The sequence below is a fragment of the Uloborus diversus genome, chromosome 10, assembly GCF_026930045.1.
Source record: "Uloborus diversus isolate 005 chromosome 10, Udiv.v.3.1, whole genome shotgun sequence".
In the NCBI taxonomy this organism is placed as follows: Eukaryota; Metazoa; Arthropoda; class Arachnida; order Araneae; family Uloboridae; genus Uloborus; species Uloborus diversus.
This window is the reverse complement of record NC_072740.1, coordinates 13,772,927-13,784,494: the sequence shown is the minus strand read 5'-3', so window position 1 is coordinate 13,784,494 and position 11,568 is coordinate 13,772,927. Positions and strand designations below refer to the sequence as shown.

At 28.9% G+C, this 11,568-nt stretch overlaps 1 protein-coding gene across 1 annotated transcript in view; it reads left to right on the top strand.

Annotated features, from left to right (window-relative positions):
* Nucleotides 1–277: 277 nt before the first annotated feature.
* Nucleotides 278–11,568, top strand: part of LOC129231662 (inhibitory POU protein-like) — a 112,576-nt gene continuing 101,285 nt past the window's right edge. The window contains exon 1 of the mRNA XM_054866025.1: nt 278–500. Within this exon, the coding sequence (XP_054722000.1) occupies nt 369–500 (132 nt within the window). The 5' untranslated portion in view covers nt 278–368. The remainder of the gene's footprint in view (nt 501–11,568) is intronic.

The following is an 11,568-nucleotide window of genomic DNA, read 5'->3' as shown; positions in this document are numbered from 1 at the left end:
ACAAAACGGAACAAAAAAAGAAGAACAAAAAACCGAACTTTAAACAACACGAGCGCTATGCATAAATATGTAATCTGCTGTTACCCTTGATCGCAACATACGCAGATAAAGGCAGCGAAGCGAACCAAAAGGAGCATCGGGAGAGGCCGGCACTGCGCAAGCGCGGACATAAATAAGCTGACGTCACAAGAGAAGACCGAACTCAGTTGAGTGCTCTGCCGTACCAAATCAGTCTTCGGAATCCGCCCACTGGACCTTCCCTCTTTTTGGTATTCTCCGTTTTAGGCTTAGCAGTGGCTGGCACGAATCTGGCATTCCCAAAGCGGGAAGTGTGTTGTGAGGAAGATTGGCTGAGTGTTTCTTCAGCCATGAATGTCAAGCAACACGTTCCCTTGCCACCCCCAATTAACACGGGAACGGGAACGTGTTTCCCGGGCCGATACTCCCCCACCTATCGGAGTGCCGACCCCATGAGAAGACACTGCATGGGCAATCCAGGGGTAAGTCTAAAAAACTCTTTTTTCTCATCTAAATCCCTCCAAAACTCACAATCCTATGAATCAATTTTAAATCTTGTCACTTTTTCTTTCTTTGCTAATTTCAAAACAAATGTTAAAACATCAAAATATAAGATTAAAAATCTCTCAAAATTCATGTTTTATAATAGCATGACATTTTTTAAATTTGCTTAGAAATCCTCATGTTATTGACAAAACCATGAAGCAAAAAATGAAGTTAAAACCTCTGAAAACCTCATAGCTGCATTATGTCAGAATTTGTCACTTTCCTATCAAACTACTTTTAGGAGAGCATTGAAGGTTAAAAAATAAGTTATTATTGCTCAAAAATTTTGTTTCACATTTATATTACTTTATTCATTTGTTTGTAAATCATTGTTTAACTCAAAAAACCATGAGCCATTAAACTGAAGTTTAAATGGTTTTGTCTCATATTAAAAACCAGTCAAGGATGTGTTTTTGCTTGTTCCTTGACCCCAAAACGTTAGTCTTAAAAATTTTGAAGTATTAAAAGAAATTGAAGTAAAAATATTTACTATTTCAGTCAAAATATCTCACAAACGCATTTAAAAGTCGTGCCTGCTATGCTTAGAATACGGGCAAATCAGTAGCTCACGAAGCACCAAAGGGATAAATCAAGCTGAAATACAGCAAGAGAATTCTTAACCAATGTTTGCTTTCATCAAAATCTTGACCTTGTCTAAAATTTTTGTACAAACCAACATGAAACAAACAAAAAATTGGCAAGGATGGGAAAATAAGCATGGTAAAAAAAGCAACTTTCATTTAAATAATTCTTAAACAACTTCTTCATGTAGCGAAACAATTTCAAACGAATCAAAATCAAAAGACCACCTAAATGGGATTAATAATTTTAATTTTCTCGAATAGTTATCTAAATGCTTCCAGTAAAGTTTAGAAAACTTTTTTCAGAAATTTATAAAGATGATTTAAAAAGTCATATGTCATAAGTTACAGATTTGTATTGTTTGTTTAAAATTCGTAAAAAAAGCGTTTCTACATTTGATGAATTCAGAGCTCTTTACTATATTTGACTATTCTATTTGCACGCTGAATTTGATACTTTGGGTTTGTTTGATAACACTTAAAAGCACGTGTGTTTTATGAACAGTTTCAGAGCCACTTTTATAATTTATTTGTTCATTACCAGAGATAAAGTATCAAGTCTTTATTTCTAAAATATAGTTTTTGAGATATATGTAATAATGATATTTACTCTTTTCACATTTTGAAGCGTATGAATATTTTCTGTTTGCATTGTTTAATTTTCTATGGTTTTCCATTTAAATATGTGAGGAGTTTTGGGAAAAATCAAAACATACAATTAATAAAATATATAAAATTGCAAATTTTAAAAAGTAAAAAAAAAATATATAGTTTTAAACGAAAAAAAGCACTTTTTTTCAAACAGTAACAAATTGCTATCCATATTCTTCGGTTATTAAAAACAATTACATAACATTTATGATCATGAAAATAATTAAAAAAAATTCTCAGTCACATTTAAAATTATGTATTTAGTTTTATCAAAAAAGAGTGTCAGTCAATGATAGTAATCATTTGTTATTTATTGAATAATCTTGCTTTCAAATGAAGTTACTGAATCTCAATAGCCAACTTAAAACGTTATGTTTTTTTTTACCCTAGTTGATCATTATAATATATACAAAAAATGAACTACGCTAAATAAAATAAAAACAAACTTTTTCTGTCTTAAAGCTAAAAAATTATCTCCAAAGCTTCAGAACTTCTAAAGAATGAATAAAAGGGACATTACAAATCTGTTAAGGATGCCTCGTAATCGAATGTTTGAATCGATTAAAAAAAAAAAAAAAAATCCACGTTAAAGTATTTAACAATGGTTACTTAAAAAATATTCTTCAAGTAAATTAAAAAAGAAATCATTGCGCTCAAAGCACATTGTTTTTTTTCTTTTAAATTTCACATTTCTATTAAAAGTGTTGGTCGAGAAAAACTATTGCAATCTCAAAGCAAAAAAGTATACAATTATTTTGTCAAAGGCATGAAAAAATGCTGCTATATCTGGGTTACTTCAAAAAATATAATTTGACATTTTTGTGTTTCGTAGGAGTGGCAAAATTCTTGTATTGAATGGATCAAAAGAGACTTTTCTTATACAGTTAAGTATAAATATACATCAAGAGATTTTATCATTTAACTTTAGTTTGTTGTGACACATTTTTTACTCTTAATTTGTGATAATTTGGCAACCATTCAACCATTTGCAACAAGCAGCGTAATTCCATTAAATTACTGAATCTTCCGACATGATTCCAATGGGAAAAACCTAGGAGTTTTCACGATAAATTGAGGCTTCCAAAAAATTAAAATGTCTTTTTCCTTACAAAATAAAACTTTTTAATTTTTAAAACTCATTGCGAAAGAATTAATTCATTGTGACAATATGAAATATCTCTATTTCTACCGTTCAGGCATCAACTACTAATTTAATAAACATACAAAAGGATGTATTGCAAGTAAAAAAAAAACAGATAAATCCACAACGCTTTTTCAGGGAAAACTTGAAAACTGCGAGGAGATATTTAAAAATGCATATTGCATTTCTTTATTCTAACTTCAGGAATAGTTTTATGACGTAAAAATAAACTTCCGGATTTAATGAAACAAAAAGCGCGGTTAAAGAAGTTTACCAAAAAGATAAATTTTCGTCTTTGAAGAGGAGATATCCTGAAGTAGTGTTAAAAATTGAAAGAAGCGTTAAATATTTACGAGGTCTGATGACTACTTTTAGAAAAAGGAATAACAGCTGTTGAGAGAAGCACTGGAGTTTGTCCATTTATATTTGATGGACTTGTCTGAAGCACGTAAATTATGATTTCAGAGTAAATGTGCAATTAATATGTTAGGAATTATTCATATTTACTACTGTTAGTGTAAAGAGATTGTTTTTTTTATCATCAAGGTCGTGCTTAACGCGACAATTTTATTTTAAGCAGGTATTTATTAATGCAAGACTGTTTATAGTTTTAAAAGTAGGACAGTATGGTTAATAAAATTGAATTTCAGTGACGTTTAATTGAAATAAATGAGTTTAAACGGTTAAGATTTTTTCATTACTGCGATGTCCGTTTTTCGAGATTCTTTTTTTAATTCTGATTTTTTTTTACATTATAGTTGAATAAAAGTTAAACTTATAAGACCCTACCGCTTCATATACATTTAATTTTCATTATAAATTGTTTTTACTTGAAGTTTAAAAAATGAAATCGGATTAATTTTCATTTAATAACATTTCCTGAAATAAAGTTTTTAGATTTCGTAATGATTTATATTTACTCTCATTTTTATCTAAACATGATAATTCGTGTGTTGAATTATCAAACAAAATCGTATTTCACTGTAACGCAACATTTCAGGTTAAACAGTATGCATTTTCTCCTTGAAAGGAAAGCAACATTTCTTAAAAGAAAATAGCTGTTTTAAAATATTTTAAAGAAATAACAAAGAAAATGTTTTACATCGATGTTTCTATTTGCAGTATTAAAGAAATATAATCAAATACTATTGTAATGAAGCCTATAATGACTTCAATATATTTTGGCAGAGCTGTAAATGTTTTGTTGACTTTAATTCATCAATATTCGGCAGTCCTCTTTGAAATTCTATTTAGTTTCAATAATAATCATTTATGGTGCGTTATTGGGCTTATAATTAATGAACGATTTTAAATAACAAGTCTAAAAATTTGTAAAATTAACGTGATGTTTTCCCGCCTGCCTTGAAAAATTAAATGTTTCTCCTTTAAAGTTTTTGAATGTTTCCTCAATACAAAGCTCATTAGCCAATTAACTCTTTTCAACATGCTTCATTTAAAGAATAAATTTAAACGTTGCTGTATAATGCGTAATTAGAAAATTACAAGCTTCTCCATTAAAATACCGGAATGTTTCGTCCAGTACAAAAGAGCATATGAGTTAATTAACTCTTTCCGACATGATTTGTTTAAATGAAAAACAATACTATTTCATACTTTGCTAAAATAAATAGTTGCATAAAGTACGAGTAGAAATGTAGATGTTTCTCCTATAAAACCTCGGAATGTTTCCTCAGTATAAAAGAGTGTTAAGGAACTCTTTTCACCATGTTTTATTCAAATGGAAAGCAATCATCTTTTGAACGTAACTATAATAGATTTGATAACAAGATATGTAACAGACATATAAAAAAGAAGTTGTCTTGTTCTTTAAATTAAAGTATAAAAATTCAATTAAAAAGAGAAAAAAATACTTGTGTGTAAAATCGTTCCTTCATTAAGAAGTTTTTTTAAATCAGAAACCCAGGGATCGAAAACATTTATAAAAACTTGAATAAAATTTAGAAAAAGAAAGAAACTAAATGCTTAGTTCATCGCGCGACGTTAATTTTTGATTATATAAATCAAGGAGTTTATAAATGATTTTTGTGAATCTGAAATACAACTTATATACGCAGCTGAAATGTGTTGTAAAAGCAAATCTGACATACATTATTTTAAAATGAGGAAGCCAATAGCTGCAGTTATCACGAACAAATTTATTAATTTACGTAAGCTAAAATGGATATTATTTTTGGTATTTAGTTTAATTTACGAAAAAGAAATCCTTTTTCTTCAATAAAATTATTGAAACCAAAAATAGTGTATTCTTTTTATATCCATGAAAGTAGGAAGATTATTTAATTTCATATTGCCAAAAAATATGGAACGAAAAAATACACGGGACTTGTAGCTAACTTCAAAAACCATTTTGGACTTGGTGAAAAAGGAAAAAATTGAATTTTTAAATTGTTACTTGCAAGTCTTAAGTTGTTATTGATATACCAAGCATTTTAAACTATCATTATATTTAAATAAAATAACTTTTTCATGATAGCACGCACCAATAAATGTTTAGAAAAAATTTACGTGGCGCTTCAGGTTTTCATATAGTATGTTTATAAATATTACACTCAAAATCCAAAGATAGGTTTCAACTTTGAATTATATCTTAAAAAGCATTGTAATGAATTAATACCCTTGTATAAATCCATGGTAAATGCGTTACAAAGTTGAAATGAAAAGATGTCTTAAAACGCAGAAATATGAAAATGCTTTCCTAGTTCCGTTTGATATAATCACGTGTACAGTGTATGGCGGCACATATTTAACACTGAAATAGTGATAGACAAATATCAAGCCTTCCTGTAGTATAACTAATTCACTTTGACTTTAAAACATGCATAAAAATAGAAAAATTTTCACTTCATAGGCATTAATAGAATTTTAAGTTTCTAAGAATGATTTATAATTGTGAAAATACAAGTTCCGTTCGAAAATATTAAATTAATCATATTTGTTTAAGGTATTTTCACCAAAAAGCTTTAATTCCTAGAAATGCATTACACTTAATATTTCAATCTTAGAGAAAGCAAAAAATATTTATTTTGTTGCGTAGCTTGTAACACAATTTTGTAAAGTAACATCAATTTTCATAGTAGTAACACCTGCGATTCGTAACACAACACGCAACTTTCAGTTTCTAACTGTTGTAGATTTCACTCGAAATAATTAAAAAATTAAAAACACATTTCGAAGAAAGCGTACTATTTTTACAACCGTAAAACATAACTCATATTGCTTGCCAGCACAATTTTCAAATGAAACATTCAATTCTTTAGCTAGGTGAAATAGAGCGCGCTAAATTGGAAAAAAAAATATGCGACCGATGTTATATTTTTCTCCCCGCCCACGCGACGTGAGCTTCCCCGGTCAAATCCTGCCTAAACCGTGCGGCTAGCATTCCGCAGAAAAGTAAGTCCTGCGAGCGATATTCTCCTCAAAGCCCACCGCCAGTTCTCTTACGCACTGTACTGGCGAAAGCTATCGGAAAAATCGCCGAGTAATGCCGGGGGAATATGATGCTTATGATGCTGTAATATTTCCACTGCATAGAAAGTTTTTCTTCGCTGATTTTAAATGCGCTTTTAATTATTCATTTAAAGGAAATAACTGATTTTTTGCTGTAGTATACTAAACGCATTCATGTCGGATAATTGCATTTATGCCCTATGTTAGGTGCTATTTGTTGTAGAAAACTATGTCTTTAGTTTTCAACAAAAATTTTTTTTTCTGAAATATTTCAGTGTTGCTGCAAACAGAAACTACTTTACTCCTGCGTTCTGTTATAATCTGGGAAAAACTAAGCATGTTTAAAAGCATTAATATAGATTTATAAATTTTGATTTTATTAGAAAATTTTTCTCATAGGCTATATTAATGTTGGAAAATGAATTTATCTCTAAAAGGGAGTTTTATTGCATAAACATTTTAAAACGAAAATTCCCTTAAATTTTAAGATACTTATCACAAAGAAATTAAATTATATTAATTTTGAAAACTAAATATTTTTAAAAGAAATTTTATGCACACATAACTCTCTATTTAATAGTTTTTCTTTGTCTTGGAAAAAAAAGCAAAATCATTACGTATGAAGAATAGTGCAAAGTATTAGTTATGTGGATTTAAAGAATGATATGTAAATAATTATTTTTCTAAATATCAGTTTTTCTATAAAAAGATCCAAATTTTATACAATTTGTTTTCTCTATACAATTATGAAATTAAAATATATATTTTTAATTTTCTACTATGTTTATTCGTCAAATTCCTTTATGCCATAAAGTTGCGTATAAAATGAACATCCTATTTCAAATTCCTATCAACAATTTTTTATTATTTTTCAATAAATCTATTCAAAAAAAAAAAGAGAGAAATTTTTAATTATTCAGGGATGAATTTCAAATCTTTTACGTTACAAATATTTAATGAAATAGCTTAACTATTGAAAATATATGTAATATTGTTGTGCTACTGATGATCCAACTATTTATAATTGATGCAAAATTATTTCTAAAATGTCGTCTTTCTATTCTCTAGACATAAGTATTTACAATATTGTAAGAATGTGTTCCCAAATAATTTTTTACGCTACGTTTTTGTATGAATTCTTTCAAGAAGAAGGTAAATTTAAAAATTCTGCAATATTTAAAATAATTTTCTGCCTTAATATTGGACAAAAGTTGTTTACACTAGGTCATGCATATTTAAATTCAACTATTTTAACCAATGTAAACAAATAAGCTGCTCCTTTTTTTATTTCCGTGACGATATCCTTACAATATTTCACTCTTTTCTGCGGACATACATTAGGTTTTATTTTTCAAAGCTCATGTATCTGAATTTGTACACAAAAGACAAATTTTAAATCATGCATAGCTACATCTAAAATACTTTATACTAGAACTATTTGATAAAGTAGTTTTCCAATAGAATATGCATATTTAAAGCTTACGCCATTGATGTCCTAATCATTTCCAACCACTGTACATCAATAACGCTGAACTGCTGACTACAAAAGAGATTAATCTCTTTTAATAGCAAAAAAAATTCCGCATTAAAAAAAAATATATAGCAAACTATTAAAAAAAACCCTCTATGACCACTGAATTGGACATCAGTTTCATTTGCAATCTTTTGATTGATGTATCATAAAGCACTAAGGAGTGTTATGACATAACCATTGCGTGTCGGATTTGCATACGTTATCTCATTTTCAATTTGAAGACTATAAAAGGGTTAGCTGCTTCAATAAAATATTAATCCAATACACAAAAGCTACAAGAAAGTTTGCGAGTACTTTATTATTTATTGAGATGGATCTCGTAATGACAGTTTAATCATTTACTATTCATAAAGGGATACATTTAGTTAAATATGGAGTTTAACAGAATCTATGTTACATGTAATATATTAGATTACGAATTTCCACTATTTTCCGCTTTTCGATAAAATTTAGTAGAATAAAATGTTCATGGGTGTCTAACCTGTGCAAATATGCTTAAAAATAGTTCACGCTCTTTAAATAATTTCCTTACTTAAACTTATAATGGTTAAATAATTTTAAAATAAAGTATACATACACTTGAACTCTCTTAATACGATTACGTTTAATATGAAATAAGAGCGAAAATTAACATTTTGTTCGTTAAGTTTGGTTTGCTATCTAGTTACTTCAAAAATTTCGCGTATAATACGTACATTAAATTGAATGTCTCGGCTAAGACAATCAAAAATTTCTGTCCTCTTTACTTAAAGTGTTTGTGATTGCATACTGGAATTTTCTTCTTTAGAAGTTTTTTTTTCTGTGCTAGGTAATAGGTAATAATAACCTGTTGGGTGTCGAGAAGAAAGTATTAAATATTTTACTTAGAAAATAAAGCCCGTACATTTGTTTACCTGTGATTATTTCAATTTATTCGGAGATAAAACTGTTCATCTTCCATTGTAGATTACTACCAATTTCGCGATTGTCGATTATTATGTTCCTTTTTCAATATTTTCCAAACACATTCTTTTATAAGAAATTCTTACCTCTTTCTTTTTTTCTCTGAGTGTACTAATAGTTAGATTACAATGCTTGTATTAGTAGCATTTTTTTGAAATATAAGTAAGCATTTTTTCGTTTTTTCGAAGGATCACTCATTCACGGTTGTTACGAAATAATGGCAAAAACGATCAAATTCGTGGATTTTTGACATTCAGTACTAACCGCGTTCAAATGTATATATATATATATTATAATATGTCATGAAAAAAAAAAAAATTCTCGTATACGAATGCGTATATGGACTATTTCACGGGCAACTGACTGACATTTTTGAAGCAAAACAATATGTATTTTGTAACGCAGCTCAAAATATTTGTTGCGAACTTTTGCCCTGGAATATTGTATTTTTTGGGCTGAAGTTAATGGTGTAACTGAATTTCCGAAATACATTTTGGATGATTTTTAAATATTTATTGAAAACATGGTAACTAACTGACATTTGAGAAGAAGTATGTCAATCAGTTACCATGCTTTTAACAATTTTTTTCAACCGTCCAAAATGTATTTTGAGAATTTAAATACACCATTGAGTTCAGTCTAAAAAGTATAATATTCCACGGGAAAAGATTGTTTTTACAATACATTTTTGAGTTGAATATTACAAAATAGGTGTTGCTTTGCTTCAAAAATGTCAGTCAGTTACCCGCAGAATTGCCCATTTAATATAATCTACTGTTTTTGATGCAAATGTTGCTATTATTATTTTATAATGAGAATGCAAAGCCTGAAATAAAAATCGGCTGAATATGTGATATAAGCTGGGAATTTAGGCCTATCATTCGGATAGCACATGGTACATCTCTAGAGCATCTCCCTTAAGATATTAATTAGAATAAACAGTTACAGTAAGTTGTATTAAAAATATCATTTCCTCAAAATTTCAATCTTTATCCCCATGTCGTTAGTGTGTAGAAAAAATATATTAAAAAACAACAACCTAGTTTACATTTTGTAACAGCCTTTTTTCCATGCATTGAACAACATATTTTTATGCATTCCCAAAATACCTACTTACAGTTTTTATTAGAAAGTGCTATCTTAATACTTATTCCCATAAAATTTTACGCAAGGCGTAAAGAACATGTACCACGTTTTTGCTTGCTTTATCTTGGGTAAAATTTTACGAAATTCAGTATCTGCAGCTCACTGGTAGTAATTTTTCAGACACAGCTGCTGTATATCGCGTTATTGAAAAAAATACTTTAGAAAGAAACTCTGTACTTTTGAGTTTTGTTTTCATGTAAAAAATACTTAAGCATTACTTTTACTAAGAAATAACTGTTTTCACACGAAAATAATCAGGAGACTAATGCGTTTTACATGACAAATTACATCTTCTACTGTCAGCAAAATAAGTATTTTGCCTTGTTAAAATTAATGCGCCTAATCAGTATTTAATATCATGGACAATTCCGTGAATATCTGTATCCGAGGTTAACGACTCATGTTTTGAATAACATTTTTAAGGAGGCTGAATTTATGGAAACTAGATGTCACTATCTGCGCATTGAAATTCCGTTTCTATCTATATTTTTGTTGTATACATCTACCAGCAACTCCAATCTATAGAGAAATTTGTTATATATTCCCGATATCTAGATGTGGTTGCTATCATGAAAGAAACGTAGGTATTGAAATGTAACTCCGAGAGTTAAACTTAATTGATAAGTAATATTTTACCTAAAAATAAGAGCAGCCTAGTGCACCGAAGATAGTTATAAACATTTTCACACCTACTCTGAACTACTGAATTGTTTAAAATAATTCTTTTTTTGTAGCATGTAGGTTCTGAATTTTCAAACGAGCGTCTTTTAGGATGACCTCTTGCTTATTTATCTGCGACCTGAGCTCTGTTTCTCAATCAAGCCAGGCCAAAAGAGATTTGGTTCATCCAGAAGTATTGCTTAATACGAACAATTAGCTGAAAAGCTTTCGTTATAGGGGAATGTGGGGCGAAGTGAAATAGCTGGACAACGCGAAATGGTGAAATATTTACTCTGTTTTGAGAAAAACATATCTAGTAATATTTTACTATGTATATATTTACTATGTATAATATTGTGAGATCATTTTTTTTTTAAATGATAAAGCTCTTGCTATTAAAATTCAAAATGTTACTTGAGATCTACTAACATTCGTTGCAGTATTTAATTCGCTAATCTTTTCATTCTTCTTTTGTTTTCTTACTCATTCAATATTTTATTCAGTCATTTCTTTTCTAATATATTAACTAATTTATTTATTAGTTTCATTATCTATTCATATGTTTACTCATTCCATTTCTCAAAAAAATATTTTTAATAATCAAGCAGAAGATATTTTGTATAATTATATTAATTTTTCACTTTTTCCCATGAAAAAAACTAAGAAAATGTTGATGACTATGCATGAGTCATGATGTATTTATAAGAAAATCTTTTCCAATCGTCTTCGCTCCATAAACGTCTTGATTTACACCAATTCAGTCTTATACGCTTTTGTTCTGCAGTCATGAGAGGTCTTGCTTTCGGTCTTGCTTTCAAATTTAAATTTATGTAGAATTCTTAATGTTGTTTGACTTAGAAACTTCAACTGCTTCTAATTTC